The sequence below is a fragment of the Myiozetetes cayanensis genome, unplaced genomic scaffold, assembly GCF_022539395.1.
Source record: "Myiozetetes cayanensis isolate MyiCay16 unplaced genomic scaffold, myiCay2020 scf5-8, whole genome shotgun sequence".
Classification (NCBI taxonomy): domain Eukaryota; kingdom Metazoa; phylum Chordata; class Aves; order Passeriformes; family Tyrannidae; genus Myiozetetes; species Myiozetetes cayanensis.
The window spans coordinates 84,749,758-84,766,060 of NW_026087742.1; the positions used below are offsets into that span (position 1 = coordinate 84,749,758).

The following is a 16,303-nucleotide window of genomic DNA, read 5'->3' on the forward strand; positions in this document are numbered from 1 at the left end:
AAGGGTCCTTTTCCCTTCTGTCTAATGATCTATCTTCTATCTAAATGATACTAAAAAGTATCATTTCTATGGGAAACCTAACAGATAAGTGATACTTTAGTCATACTCATTTGCAAGTTCTGATGCAGACTGGAGTCCCATAACAACAACTGCTGCAGAAACCCATACCACACAGTTCAGGCCCAGAACCCTATGTTTTAATTTCTAAGTAGATTCCTGTTAGGAAAGCTTCTTAGATTCTTCTGGAATACTTGAATATTTCCTTTTAAGCACCACTCTTGATGAATTTCCTGCCCTTTGGGAGTTCTGGGCTGCACTGCTCCACCCTGACGGTGGGACTCAATACAAGGATGAAACTATTGGCACCACTTACTGCCAAGAATGCTGGACTAAAGGAGACTATACTGCTGTACATGTATATCTGAAATGACTACAGGCTCTGTTGCAACACCTGTAAAAAGGCTTAAGTATCTACTGTTATAACCCACTGCACTCAGTGCAGAAGAAACAGCTCAGCTCATAAAAGATGCTTGCAGAAACAGTAGCTGTCCCCATAGTGAAGATTCCTACTGACTATTTCATTAAGTGCCTTTCAAAAATAGCACTTCCAGCAAAAATACTGAAAACAGTTCGTAGGAGAGATACAAAAGCTCACCACCAACCTAAAGCAATACCTCGCTAATCTACAGCAGTGACTGTTTCTTCTGAACAAAGTATGGTTTTGTATTTCTGAGGTAGCAATGCAGAGAAAAATAGATGTCTAAGTTACACCAACTAGGGTACCATACACTTACCAACTTCTGACCTAGCAGAGCAGAAAAGTAGGAACTTCTAAAATATGATTTATCTTATCCTTAGGCAGGTATCAAAAACAATTCTAATGAATCTAACTGCAGAAGTGCTTACTTCCTTTCAGTGGCCATAAAGGGATTCTAGACAACTAACTGGGGCATGTTTGTCTATCTGAAATTGTCATAGATCCATCCTGTCCATTCCCTAAGGCTTTGCTGTCAATGCAAGGCTTTTGATGTGGGCCAAATCACTGTGTTCATTTTGCACTATGACATTTAATTTTTTAAACAACACAGTCCCGCGACAAGTCATGTGTCCATTGATTCCAAGGAAACCAGAGGAAAATAATAGTAATACATTCATTCTAAAGTTTGTATGGAAAATTAGTTCAGGCTAGATGCCTCTGCTTTAGTAGCTAGCTAGTAAAATTACTTAAGTAAAACTAAAATAGTGGTTCAAGATAGCTGTCTAGACTGCCTTTCTGATGCTGCCACAAGCATCTCTTTATTGTGTCTGGAGATCTAGTTTCTAAACAGCTAAAAGTTAGGGGAAAAGTATTCCAACTAAAGTGGCAGTTAGTAGCTGGTGGTCATATGGGGCTGGAAGAGGAAGAAGAAAAATATATCAAATGTCTTAGAAATATTTAGTTTTAGTATTCAACTAACTTCGCCGTTATTTTAGTCATTCAATGTCCATTGCAATGGAATGTCTAAGGAAGCAGTGACAGACCCTAGGAAAATGTAAAGGAAGATGTTACATGAATGAACAGAACATTGCCAAAGCTATCCATCCTATATTAGGAGGCTTTTGCCTTAAATTGCAAAGTCACAACTTAGTCTTGAACTTTGCTGCTCAGCACAGAGAACCTCTATGGTTCTCTCCATGTGTCCTTTCTTAAAGAATGCACTAACACATCCAGTAAGAGTCAACAAGTTATGCTGCTTATCTCTGCCCTCAGGAATAGACTCAGGACCCTCTTCAGACTGTCTGAAGAGATGAGTAAGAGAAAAGCTGCCTCCATACATGGGACTGCAGTTCCAGCTGTCGCTGGGAGCAACCTATGAAAACCTTCCAAAGAACCATTCCTCCTTTTCAAAGTCTCTTAAAATTAACATTTGTCTTTATTTCTTATTCATTTAATTATATTCTTACACAAGACTCTTAAACACAGGTTTTGAGGGGCTGGGTACATTCTTTATCACATTTGACTAATCGAGAATTAGAGCCTGTTTAGAAGGATTTTGTTTTGAAGTTCTCCTTCCAACCCTTGCAGTTTTCCTGCAGCTCTTGCAGGTGCTAATGGGGGGAAGCATAAAATCAAGAAACGCTTTCACCTCAGTGCCTTCTCTGCATTAGAAGGAAATATCATTGGGGAAATTTCCCTTAAATACTTTGCAATAAAATCCTGAGGTACTGGTGAAGTTACTGTCTACTGATTACTCTGACTTCACTAGACTTCTTAGAAGAAAATAATTGCAGTGTGCCTCCTGCTACAGATATAGCCTGTGCAATTTCCTTTATCAAAAGTCATACTGTCACTTAGTTTGAGCTGTTAAAAAGGAAGATGTACATAAACCATGTTAACTACTTTCTCCAGACACCACAAATTGCACCTAGTGCTATTTTCTCATAAACAGTTGTCAAGTTCCCTTGTTGATCAACAGTGATCAGCCTTCACCACCTTCATGTCTGACTAAAAATTCATCAGGCCTGTTTTTCCTCTGCTCATGAGCTTGGGGATTTCATTATTTTCAGAATATTCACTAAACTCTCTACTTACTCTTAAAATCGTAGGTTTTGGTTTTGAAGGTGGTTTTTTTTTTGCTGCTGAGTGACTAGTTGGCAGCTGCTTCATGCATTTGTCTATTCCACAGTACAAGATCTCATAACTCCATGCACTCGGACACTGTGTCTTCAAGAGACAGTTGCCATAAATAGATATCACTTTACAGTATTTGACATTGTCAAAGCACCGGTTAATGTTCACCAATAGCCATTAACTAATTCATCTTCAGGGCAACACCGATATAATTAACACATGAGTAAAATGAGATTTAGGAGTTAAGTCAGTTGCCTGGGCAGAGGCCTTCATGGTCTAGTGGATTAGACATCTGCTTCTCCAACCAAAGAAGTTGAGTCTAATCCTTTTTCTGACATTGATTTGCTGCATGACCTTACAGAAAGTCAATTAACTTCTCTGTCTCAGCTGCCCTAGAGATAATAATGCTTACCTACCTGGTGACACATGGGCATTTTGAATCTGTACTAAATGATACTCTTAATGTATTCTTAGGGCCCATCAGTGGAAGAGGTGAAACATTAAAGCTGTGAAGCTCTAATGTCCTTGCTATTTTATCTAATTCCTCCCCCACACACCAGAAATAGCTTAGGGGTAAGAACAAATTTCTTAGGCTAAGGTGCTCCTCGTGCAACTGTGTCTGGCATCAGGAATTTTCATCAGATCCCGTTTGACCAGTAAAGTTATTTAGAACAGAGATCAGCACTAGAATTGCAACGTAAAGTTTATTTTAAACTTGGCCATGGAAGAAAACAGCATCCTTCCCATATTACTATGAGGTAATGGACAGACTGTACTCCTGATTCAAAGGAAGCAGAGCCTGCTGCAGATACTCTAGAGCCTGTGCTCATGTACCATCCCCAGTTCCCTCTCAATGAGACTTCTGCAAGATAATTTCTACAGTTGTCCTGACCCACAGCAGGGATACAAGCCAAAGGAAAAGTACCTGCATACATGCATCTCCTGGAGCAGATCCACCTGATCTTGCCATCTCTGAGCAGTGGGGCATTGTACGTGAGAGAAGAACAACTAAAATCTGCTCTGTTAAGTTTGTGAGAAGCTGTCCTTGAACTTCTTTCCTTTTCACAATGTGCCACAGAGCATTAAAAAATACTACTATAGCTGGCATTTGAACGGCCCAGCAGGTATCAAGGATGGTGGCGTAAACAGGTAACTTTGTATCCCTTTTTGTGAATTTGACCTTTCTTTTAATTATTTCTACAAAATATTCTGCTGCTACATGTTTCCTAGGCCCATAAAACCTCCCACACTTCTAACATAACAAGAAACCAGTCACATGGGACATAAGAGTTCAACATTTGCCTTTATTTCTGTGAGCAAGATTAATATTCTTTCTCTTTAATAATGAAGGAAACATCAGGCACATGTTTGCCTTTTGCTTGCTGAATTACAGCAAGCATGGTGAACGCTCATGCAGCCAGAAAATTAATAACCTGCTCCTGCTTCTGCTGTGACACTGATCACTTCTCAGCATCTTTTCTGCTGATGATCTGCCTGTGTGCCGGCTGTTTCATTTTGCTGCCCTGCTCTCTCTACCCTCACACTGGTTAGCACTAGTCTCTTCTCCACCCTCCCATCTCCACTGATAATGTGTTTAACATTTACTTTGATGCTACTCCTTGATGCTTTTCAAAATCCTTCTAGGAAATGAGACCATTAAAAAGAAAACCTTTGGGGAAAGACGGAGGAAAGCTAAAGCACAAAGTATATGTGCCTGTGTATCATACCCCTTTAGGCTTTGTCTTGTTGCAAACCTGGAGATGACTCAATGCAAACCCATACTACTGTAAATAGGAATAAATACTGTATTCTCCTAAAACACATTTGGGCTAGTTCAATAAACCCTGATTTACTGGCTGCTATTTGCAAACATCTGCATATTAAATCCCAGTAAATTACTAGTGAGTGGTCAGATCAGTAATACAGAAATTCCCAAGGCTGAATAGCTTGTCTATAGCTTGTTCCTATGTATTTACTTACTGCAGAGGCCACTAGTGTGACTAGCATAGACCAAATGTCTCCATGTCTACACACTGTAGGAGAACTTGAAGGTGACTTGTAATAGTTTATGAAATGAACTCTAGGATTGTATTCTGAGCATGGCAAGGAGCATAAACTAAAACAGTATTCACCTCTCAGTGCCTAAAATACAACTTTTCAGTGCTAGTTTTGGTATGGATTAAAATTACCTGTGTGCTAATGAGTGATTAATATGTAACACACTTGGCACAAGCAGAACAATTACATTTAGACAGATTACTGGGTACTCCTTCTAAGTGTTTGTAGCTTATCTGGTAATGTTATCTCATACACTTGCATGCTTGGCTGGGGTGCTTTTTTTGTGTGTCTTTACTATATGGACAGTTATAAACTGTACCTTTCTGCATCTAATCTATTAATACATTGAAGTATCCATTTGACTTTAAGGTTGAGCTTCAGATCTCTGCTGCATCAGGCTCTTTGTTTAAATACATATCTTTTACTTTTATATTGCATATTTTGCAAGATTTCATAAAATTATGCAACATCCCAGTTCTATAGTCTACACTACAGACCAGCAGGTGTGACTTCAACTTTATCTATCAATACAGTAAAGGACATATAACACCAGGAAGGACAACTTATTTTTCGTCTTATTAATTCTTTCTGGTAGCTTTTGTTTAACCTTATATACAAATAATTACAGTTTCCTGTGAGATATTTTCCCTTTTTTAAAGTTTGGAATGAAGTGGATGGTTTGCATATATTTTTTTTTTTTAGGATAAAGGTGTATGGTCCTTCAGATTTATATAGGCTTTGCTGTAAATTAATGCTGCTGAGGACAGTGAACACACTTCTACCTAAAGTGACCTTGTAAAATACATTCACATGAAACAGGGTCTACATGGATGGGAAGAGGGAAAGAAAATCAGTTTATCTTAAGTTTGGTAATTTGGTAATGGTTACTCTAAACAGCGTTTTTACTTCTTAGTATGATCACCAGAAGACAATGTATAGACAGTATTAAATCAGGGCAGATACAGATGATAAAAGCAAAGCTTAATCTTGCTAGGATTAGTGACTCTAAATTGATACAACTGAAAAACATTGCAAAATGCTTAAGTTAGGTGGCTTCAGGGCTTAGCAAAATGCCTTGCCTGGTAATTATCAAAAGTCTTCAAATACACTGATTGCACCTGGAAGCTCTGATTGGATTACCAAAATAAACAATAAAAAAAAAGTTGACTGCAGTAGCCTGGTTTGTACTTAATTAAAAGCTTTGTTTTTAAATATAACTGATTCCCTGAGGTTATTTTTAAAGTAAGCTTCTGGCAAGGCAGCATTGTGGTGGATTAGAGGCTTGGAATTGAGGAAAAATCATCATTCAGCATACAATTTAGAATAATGTGTGCATATATACAGATACATGTGTATACAACATCATGTAACAGGATACAGGACTGGATTTATTAAAGCCAAATGGAAAGATATTTCCTCTTTTAATATTCTAGATCTCTTTTAATATATGCAATGCAGATATTGCACTGAAGCCTGATTCATATAAATATCACAATGACTGCACATCAATCTGGTCAGTCCAGTGAAAGCTCTGTTTTACTACAAACGTAAAACCAAGTCATCATCTTAGCTGTTTGCATCTACAACTCCGTGTAACAGTGGCTGTTGATGTGGATATATAAGATGTATCACCCATCAGCTCAGTGCTTATCACGGAGCATGCAAGCATGAGTTGAAAAGCAGCAGGCACAGATAAAGCACAGTCATGGAGAAGGAGCAACAGGGTAGCAACAAGGGGGGTGGATTGGGGGTGCTAATGAGCAGTGTTAAAAGTTGAGTGCTGGGGGGGGAGGGTGAAAGATCTGTATGAGACACGGCTGAATATGAAAAGCCAGAAACAAGGCGTTTTTCTATTTCTTATTTCAGAAGAGAACTTACAGCTTCCAAATTTTAGTGGGCAAGCATGTGCATCCATGGGGAAATCTTCAAGCTGCATGGGACATTCAGCAGAAATGGTCAATCTGTAGGGGAGTAAAAAGAAAACATAATTTTTTTCCCCTGTACCTTTTCTTTAGGCCCCTCACCACAATACTTGAGTGCTGACACAAGCAAGCTCTTCCTGAAGGCTCCTTGTTCCTGCTGAAAACACAGCAACCCCCAGTTGAACTGGATGTGAGATAAGCCAGGTGGACCACTGTGTGTGCATGCCACAGGCCTTATCTAGTAACCCTGAGACACGTGAAATGATTTTATTTATGTAAGGTGTCCCAATAAGATCATTCTTTCTTATTAGTACGTGAAGAAACCCCTGTGATGGAGCTTGTGCCACACACCTTATACTTATCTCCTTTCTGTACATACTGCAACTGGACTAGGAATTTGACTCTTGGGTATAGCACTGTTACAGACATAAAGAAGCACTGACTTTATATGTAGATGTAACTATTTAAATACATAAACAAAATAATTATAAATAAAAGTAGATAATATAACTATTTATAACTACATATAAAGTTATATATCATCAAGGACATATATATAGCACTATAGTTAGCTTCTGTGGAAATCACATTATATGGGGGTAGTCCGTTTCAGTTTAACACACTGTGAATTACCTGGGCATCCTCTCAGGAAAAAACAACAGGGTGATCTTCCCTAGGCAATGTATTGCCTAGGGAAGCAATTCTATCCTAGACTACCTTGCCACTGCGTGGAAATACTTGATCTAGACAGGATATAGTGGTAGGGAAGGAAAAACTCATAGGAAAATATAGCCATGTCTTATGGGTGTTCTGTATGGTTGACAGATCAAGCTGAACACTAAAAAAAAGTCTGAGGTAAATTTCTGAGCAGTGCAGCATCAGTTATACTGATATCAAATGAATCAAATACATCAAATATATCAAGAGAGCCAAAGCTTACTTCTAGCACTAGTAAAGACAGTTTTGTTTATGCCATTTTGATATTTGCATAACGCACAGTTTGCTCAGGAGAGGGAGGATGCAAATCTCATTTTACATTATGAATAACCTTATGGTTTTCTCATTTTATGCTGCTATTCCACCTCAGAGGCAACAGACCAGAGACATCTGAAACCTTACAGACTGCCTGGTGCTGGGGCTCTGCTGGAGGGCAGCCTGGTTCCTTAGAAAACTGTTGCCTGGGGAGCAAAACTCTGCAAAGAAATCCACAACACCCTACTACTGGAATGCAAAAGTACACTTTCCTATCACAACAGCAACACACAGCCATAATCCCCAGCTATACATACTCACCGCTTCCTATTAGCACCCCAAGGTGCTACAAGAACTTCTATCCAAGGAGATTGTAAAGAGTAACAGTCTGTGTACAGATGGCACAGTGTTCAGCCAGTCCAATTCAATAGAACACAATGATGCCTTGCCAGGGCACTCCAGCTACATAGAAAATAAACTGGGGGAAACAGCTCCACTCTCTGCCAACACAGAGAAATTCTGGAGCTTTACCAAAGGCTGGAAATGGCAAAATAAGCACAGAAAAATGTAATAGTATCATTGGCTAGAGATCATATTCCGAGGATAAGCTGGGAAACAGGAAGGGAAAAATGCAAAGTGCACACAGTAATATAAAATGCAAAGATAACATGCCATAAAAAGCAAATGAAAAAAACTCCAGAATAGAGATAGTGTACCATTTTGTAAGAACAGACAGGAGGCTAAAATATAGAAAGAAAATTACTGAGGCCTGAGACACCTGCCCTTAGGCAAAACTTTCCTTGGGCTTTATTTTTGTAAAAGAAATTTCAAGATCACTCAGATATGTAGTTGTCTGCAGTGGAGAACACCCTTGGGCACCAAAGCCAGCAAAGCCAAAGTCACCAAGAGTGCTGTGTGGGTGAATTTTACAAGGTGGTTCTAGCAGCATCCCATCCAGACCTTGCATATTTTTCATAAAAATCCCTCTAATGGGTACTTGAAAGCAAGGTTACCATCCCACCAGTGCATTGTTATATTTTCCATGCTAAACACTGCAAATTTAATTTTCTTGATAAATTCAGAAACCTTGTTCCCAGAGCCCATAAGAAAGCTGGCATGTTTTACTGCACTGCATCTCCTGCTTCTTTTAATACCAACAGTTTAAGCATGTTATTTCAAAGGCTGCAACATTTTAATATATATGCTTGTAATCTGCAAATATTGAGGGAGGGGATCCCTATATCCATCTTATAAAGACAACAGGTGTAGAATCAGGAAGTGAAGGAAGATTCAGAGCAGAATTATGCATAAGACCTTCTGCTTCATCTGACTATCCTATGAATTGTATCCTGCTGCCTGCATCTCTGGAAATAACCCTTGTGTATAATGAGGAAGGCTGTAGACATTCATCAACTGTAAATGTGGAAGAGAAGTGAAGATGATTTGTACAGAGACTGTGACCTAATGGAATTTAATTAAGTCCCTCCAGAAATTATTTTCGCCTGTCTTAAATGAAAGGGTAGCAGATAAGGCTGGAGGGCATCTGGCTGCCACTACCTGACTCAGAAGCCCCCAGAATCCTTCTGGTGCCAGGGCTACGCCTCTGTCCCCTCTGAATTCCTCATCCAGCAAAAGGCGGCACATCCCTTAAAAGGATGATGCCTGCTGCAGTCATCTGGGTCTATCCTGGGGGTAGGGAGAACCAAGTTTAGCAGCTGTGAATGTGCTTGGGTACAGCCTTTCCTTTCGTTAACACAAATTCTTTGCATGAAAAAGTTCTTTTTGCTCTCTATCAGTGACATCTGCATGCTTCTTTCCTTTTCCAGTACTCTGTCTTAGGACCACCCCTAGTCTGGCCATCTTGAACAAGTGAACTGGCTATGCTCTTTGTTACATGCTATTAAAAACCTTGTAGTTGAGCTTCTTAGGTGATTTTAAAGTGCTCGCTGAACACTCTCCTTAGATACCTCCTACAAAAGTGTGCATTACCAGAGGTTTTTGAAGTGTCTTGTAATGGCCTACGTGACAAAAAATTTGACAGGAGACTTGTAAGAAAACTTGACTGTGGGTTCTCCTACACAGCACAAATGTCACCACCCTGAATTTCTGCAGGATGTTCTGTGCCAAGCTGGAGCTGCTTTTCATTACTGTGTGAGGACCTAAAAAACAAAGTCACTAAACTGACTCCTGGTTCAAAGAGACAGGATTTTCTATTGCATGCAGAAATAAAAGCAGCACAGCAGCCATCTCTTACACTCTAGGAGCAGGAAGCATGGGTCACTGCATACAGATTTGCTCCTCGGTGCAGAGTACAAACTATATATTCAGATCATAGCTTCAGGACTCACAAAAAAAAATGATATCTGGGTCTACTCTTTCAAATATTACCTGGGGTGATATTTGTACTCTTTGGTTTTTAACAATGTGACCAAGATTAGGCACCCTTTGCGTACTCTAGTTTACACAACTGATTATAATAACATTACTCCTAGTTTGCATTTATTTCAAGAGAAAGGAGGCCTTGGCATCCTTTGATGCCTTTGCCTAATCCTTTAAATAGGTGACTCCAGAATGATCTTGCTGTGCTCAATGCAGCAGTTATCTGAGCTAGAGACAGTGCCCATACCAGGATTTTTCTGTCACAGCACAAGCATTTCTCAAAGGTAGCTCTTTTCAACAGAAGCATTTAAAAGCTTCCCTCCTCCACCATCCTTCTGTCTTAATAAAATCCCTATAAGATTAGTTTCGCTCAAACAGGGTTTATGACAAGATGATAGGCGGCTGTTAAAAGGTCCTTTGCAATGGGAGGATGAAAGTCTGATTTTATTGAAGATAATGGTAAAATTCTCCCTGACTTAATGGGGCCCCTATTCACAAAAAAAATGTAACAAACCCTGATTATAGTTGCTGATTTATTACTGACAAAATTTCACTTTCATAATGCTCCAAGTACTCACACTACTATCCAAATGTTAATCAACCAACAAAATGCTATTGCATACCTTAATTATCTGAAAAAAAAAAAAGTTAGGTCTACAAATTATTTAATCTGTCACCTATAATTGTACATGAAAGCTTTATCAAAGCTTCATTATATATAGCCTTTACTTTAAGAACATAAAGTGATTACTGAAGTTCTGTTTCAAGACACAGAAACGAATATCCCTCTCAGAAAAGCACAACAATTCAAGCAGCAAGACTTCGTCACTCCAGAAAAGTCACCTTCAACAATTTCCACTGGGGAATTAAGTATGACAGTGCTTTCAAGAGACTGTTCCTTTTTAGCAAGAAGGAAAAGGAGGTGGTGTTAAAGTCAAGGATGTGGCAAGGAAATAAATGCAGGTATTAGGGAGTCAGACATTTGCAGTGAGTGTGCTTCTAGGAGATGTGAATGTCCCTCAGTAGAAGTCCCCGAGACAAAATGCATCCTGTCCTGCAAGACCCTGTTTTAGGGCACTGCAGGGACCCCTCAACTGTCTCTGTGACTCCCTCAATGCAAGGGAAAAGAGTGGGGGGACTGAGCAAAGCTGTCATCTCTCTCCTACCCTGAAAGTGCAGAAAAACACTTTCTGGAGCATTATCTGCAGCTGCCAGGCAAGAGGTAAGGGCAGTCACATGCCTGGGGAGCCCACAGACAGAGCGGAAACTTGCTTTTTCTTATCAGCTACTAGCTTTAGTATGCAAACAAATTAAAACAGAGAGCTTTAGGATAGGGTAGTGGAAAGGGAGAGTCACCAGTGCCTTCTGGGATACGTTAATTCAAGATAAGTGTTGAATAACAAGAGGTACTGAGAAAGGGGACACGAGGAAACTTTTGTTGGTGTTAAGGTACTGTGGCCAGAGAGATACAAAGCTTTTCTGCCTGTATGCCTTAATCCCAAAACCAGCCCCATCTTCTCAGTTGTTTATTTCTGTGCACTGCTCTTACCTCTGATTAAAGGGAGCATTTTGATGCTGTGCTTTGGCCCCACCTGTGCTGGCAACCAGTATCTGCAATGGGGTTCACATAAGCCCAAGTGCTGTTCCCACCATGAGGCCAGCTATCACCATTTTCCTTAATAAAAGGCAAAATGTTTGTTTGAAACTCTTTAATATTAAACATATCTCAATCCATCTCATCAACATGCCAAAAGAGAGTTAATGGATCCAGCCTTAGTTAAGTCACATCCCACTCCATGGGGTGGGTTGTCTCCCTGCAAAGGGAGACTTGAGGGCTGGGTCAGACTCTTTTCAGATGAAGCTTCCCTGAGTACCTGCTCCAACAGGACCTTGGCAGAACAATCTGAGCCCTTGTGGCATCTCCAGTATGCCTGTGGGCACACATGTGGATAGAAGAATAATAGAGAGTTGATGGGTTGATTTGAATTTTTTCAAACTGCGAACACATGGTTAGGTTTGTGAAATTACTCATTTAGCCTTGCCTGAGGACAGGACACAACTATTCACCTGTTCTACCGCTGTGATATCTTGGGGGCACTTTCATAACCAAACTGTTATTTCTTTCAAAGGATTTTAGAGCAAGAGTTGTTTCAGGCCCCAGCACAGTAAGTGTGTAGTCCAGGGAACTGATGTCTCCCTGTGTCCCTTCAGTAAATGCAACATGTGTCTATATAAGCATATATACGTATATACACACAAACACATATATCACCAAATCACAGAATGTGCTGAGTTGGAAGGGATCCACAAGGATCATCAAGCCCTGGCTCTGCACAGGATGATCCTCAAGAGTCACACCATTTGTCTGAGAGTATCATCCAAATGCTTCTTGAATTCTCAGGATGGTGATGTGACCGCTTCTCTGGGGAGCCTGTTCCAGCACCCAACCACCCTCTGGGAGAAGAACCTTTTTCTAATATTCAACCTAAACCTTCCCTGACACAATTTCAGGCCATTCCCTTGGGTTCTGTCACTGGTCACCAGAGCAGAGATCAGTGCCTGCCCCTCCTCTTCCCCTCATGAAGAAGTTGCAGATTGCAATGTGGTCTCCCCTGAGTCTCCTCCAGGCTGAACAGACCAAGTGACCTCAGCCACTCCTCATACAGCTTCCCATATGGCAGCCAAAACAGCCAAAACTGTTGCCTAAAAAGACCGCGGAGAAAAAAACTCCAGGCCAATTTAGTGTATAAGATAAGATAAAAAGAGCAGGTCCTTTAATGAGGCCGTAGGCCCAGGGGAACACACACCATGCATGTGCACCCAGACAGTTATAAAACCACCCCCAGTTCTGCCCAGTTCTGCCACCCAACATGTCCCTTCAGGAACTGGGTCTGGGGGTGTTTGGGACCCCTTCTTCCTCATCTTCATCTTCTTCAAAGCACGTACAGTCCTTGGAGTTCCTCCAAAGTTCTGGGGTTGAAGATTGCTTTGTCTGTGTGGAATCTCCTGGTCCAGGCCTAGGGTGAGATGTTCTTGAAGGTGTTTAGGCAACACCCTCAAGGCTCTTTACCATCTTTGTTGCCCTCCTTTGGACACTGTATAATGGCTTTATATCTTATATTGTGGCACCCAAAACTGCACACAATATTCAAGGTGAGGTCACACCAGTGCAGAGCAGAGTGGTACAATCAATCCCCTCCCTTGCCAGCTGGTGATGCTTTTCCTGATGCCCCCCAGAACATGGTTGGCTCTCCTGGCTGCCAGGCCACTGCTGATTCATATCCAACTTGTTGTCAATCAGGACCCCCCAGGTCCCTTTTCATGGCACTGCTTTCCAGCATCTCATTGCACAGCCTGTACAGACATCCAGGGTTGCCCCATCCAAGGTGCAGCATTTGTCACTTCCCCTTGTTGAACTTCATATGGTTGGTGATTGCCCAGTCTTCTGAATTCCTCAAGGTCTCTCTGCAGGGCCTTCCTGACTTTGAGGGAGTCAACAGCTCCCCCAGTTTTTGTGTCATCTGCAAACTGCCTTAGTATGCCTTCCAGTCCTTCATCCCCGTTCTTTAAGAAGACACTGAAGAGCACAGGGCCCAAGATGGAGTCCTGTGGAACCCCACTAGTGGCAGGTCACCAGTCTGATGTCACCCCATTCACTATTACCCTCTGCGCTTGACCCATGAGTGAGTTGCTCCGCCCACCACATGATGTGTTTATCCAGCTGTGTGCTGGACATTTTGTCCAGGAGGATCCTATGAGAGACAGTATTGAAAGCTTTACTGAAATCCAAAAAGATTACATCAACTGGCTTCCCTGGATCAGCTAGGTGAGTTACCCTGTCATAGAAGGAAATCATGTTGGATAAGCAGGACTGTTCTCTCACGAAGCCATCACTGGCTGTGGCTGATGGCTGTGTTGTTTTTCAGGCATTTTTCAATACTTTCCAGAACAATCTTCTCCATAACTTTTCCAGGCACTGAAGTAAGACTGACACATCCATAGTTTCTAGGGTCCTCCTTCATGCCTTTCTTGAAAATCAGGACAGCATCTGCCAGCTTCCAGTCAGCCGCGACCTCTCTGGATTCCCAAGACCACTCAAAAATCACCAAAAGAGGTTTTGTGTTGACATCAGCCAGCTCTTCAAGGACTCTGGGATGAGTCCCATCAGGCCCCTTAGACTTGTAGGGATCCAGCTGGAGCAGCAGATAATGTGGATACCTAACTCCTTAAGAAAGTCACAGTTCTGCACTGGGAGCAATTCTTAGTCAAGAGGTGCAGCTGCAGAAATCAACATTACAGATGAACAGAATTAGCTGAGGTGAATCCCACCCATCTTGCCTGGTGCCCTCCTCCACAGCATTTTACAGATTATTCAATATCAGCGGGATATTTCAGCACAAATATAAATATACTTCAGGGGACAGTACCTCTGATTAGGCAGATGAAGATTTTAATTTCAGTGTAAGGGAAATGATTAGGGAGTCCACTGTAATGTTATCCTCCTCGATAATAAGAAAAGATAGCAGAAGCATAATAATTCTTCAGCCATCTATGGGATCCTTCCAAAGTCCCCATCCTCAGAAGCTATGACCCGGCTGCAGATTGGGCAAAGACAGAGCCACCAAGGCAGCTGTGCTTTCCTGGGGATGCTTGGGGGGCATCCATCAGGGCACTGCTTCCCTACAGTTACTTTTCAGTCACCCCATCCATGCATACCCAGCACACCAGGTCAGTCCTCATGGTTAGTCCCCATAAAGCAAAGGAATCTGACAGAAATTGTTCCATCTAAGCCCAAAGGAAAGTTGGTCTGCCTCTGAGCTCAGCACAGATCTGGAGCTAAATCTGTACCTTTTGTAACCCCTCAAAGTCTAAGCAAGCATTCCCCTCATCCAAGGCAGGGCCAGTTCTGTTTTGGGCCTTGTCTTTAATCAATTCTGCCCTGCTGTGTGAGCTCCCATCTCTGTGATGGAGATCTCTGCAGGGCTCTGCCCACTTTTATTACCAGCAGAATAGGCCACTGTCACACACTCTACATAGGGACTATATTTAGACAGGTCATAATTGCCCATTTTGAATGTGTAACACCACAGTCTCCTCTGATGCCTTCCTTTACCTGTGGGTAAATACAGCCCTGGATTTTTCAAAACAACAAATTTTGGTTCCTTGAAGGACAACTTCTGAGAAAAGGGGCAATGTGCAACCAAAGCAGAGCGATGGAAACCAACAGGCTTGGTGTTAAAGCAAGAATGCTGCTGCTATCCTCAGGGAAGGGCCCTTCATTTCATATATCCCTATTTTCTCTTGCTCTGTCAAAATCTGAATTGATGAAAAGCAGCTGAGAGCCCTTGCCACCATCGTAGTTTTCATCACTCTGCAGAACTCAGCCCAATGTGAAGAAATTATTTTTTTGCTTCCAGCTTCAGGCAGTTTGAAGCTTGAATATGAAAAAAAAATGTGGCAAGTCTAACACAGGGAAAGGAAATGCACATTTGTAGGGCTTCATAGTTCCTAATTAATTTTGTAATATTTATATGATGCCTAAGAAGCATTCACAGATCCCAGTCTGTAAATATAAAAGGGTGTGTAAATGAAATCTTCCCTTTGAAATAAGAAAAACACATTCAAATTGAAAAAAAAGGTTCCCATTTAGACAGAGGGCTGATGAAAAATGAAGAGTTCATTTTAAAGAATATATTTACAGAATCAGAAAATTCTGAGTAGGAAAGGACCCACAAAGATCACGGAGTCCAGCTCTTAAGTGAATGGCCCACACAGGGGATTGAATCCCTGACCTTGGTGTTATCACCACCAAGTTTTAACCAACTGAGCTAATCTCAGGGTCAATATTTGCTGGCCACTTTTCACTCAGGGGCACACAAACAAACCTGCATCTGGGAAAGGCTGCCTTCTGGCAAAGTCAGAGCTTAAGAACCCACACATTTTTCATAGAATAATTTTCCTGTAAAAAAACAAACAAACAAATAAAACAGCAAACAAAACCTGGCTTTCGCTATGGACGTCTCCAAAGCAGTATTGCATCTTCTGGTCAACTGGTTTTATGATCAATAGCTTTACAGTATAAAATGGTTAGCTTGCTAATCCAAGTCCTTTATGGAAGAGCACATTTTGGGCTAACATGCATCCAGGACATGTCTACACTTGCACATACAATTTTAATGCTCAGTGTTAATGTAAGAAAAAATATTTTCAGCCTAGGTAAACCTGTATGCACTACAGCAGAGCAAGCAGTGTGGTTATACTGCCATCAAGTGGATATTCATCCCACACATTGCTGAATTGTAAATATCTTCCGGGAACTGTATTTCAGGGCTGTTCTAAAAGTTTTGGAGTTTTTTAACAC

At 41.2% G+C, this 16,303-nt stretch overlaps 1 protein-coding gene across 6 annotated transcripts in view; it reads right to left on the minus strand.

Moving 5' to 3' along the window:
- Positions 1–16,303, minus strand: part of GABRA5 (gamma-aminobutyric acid type A receptor subunit alpha5) — a 54,467-nt gene that overhangs the window by 21,903 nt on the left and 16,261 nt on the right. For all 6 annotated transcript variants that reach the window (XM_050334193.1, XM_050334195.1, XM_050334191.1 and 3 more), the window contains one exon: positions 6,548–6,630. In XM_050334193.1, coding sequence (XP_050190150.1) covers positions 6,548–6,630 — 83 coding nt within the window. The remainder of the gene's footprint in view (positions 1–6,547; positions 6,631–16,303) is intronic.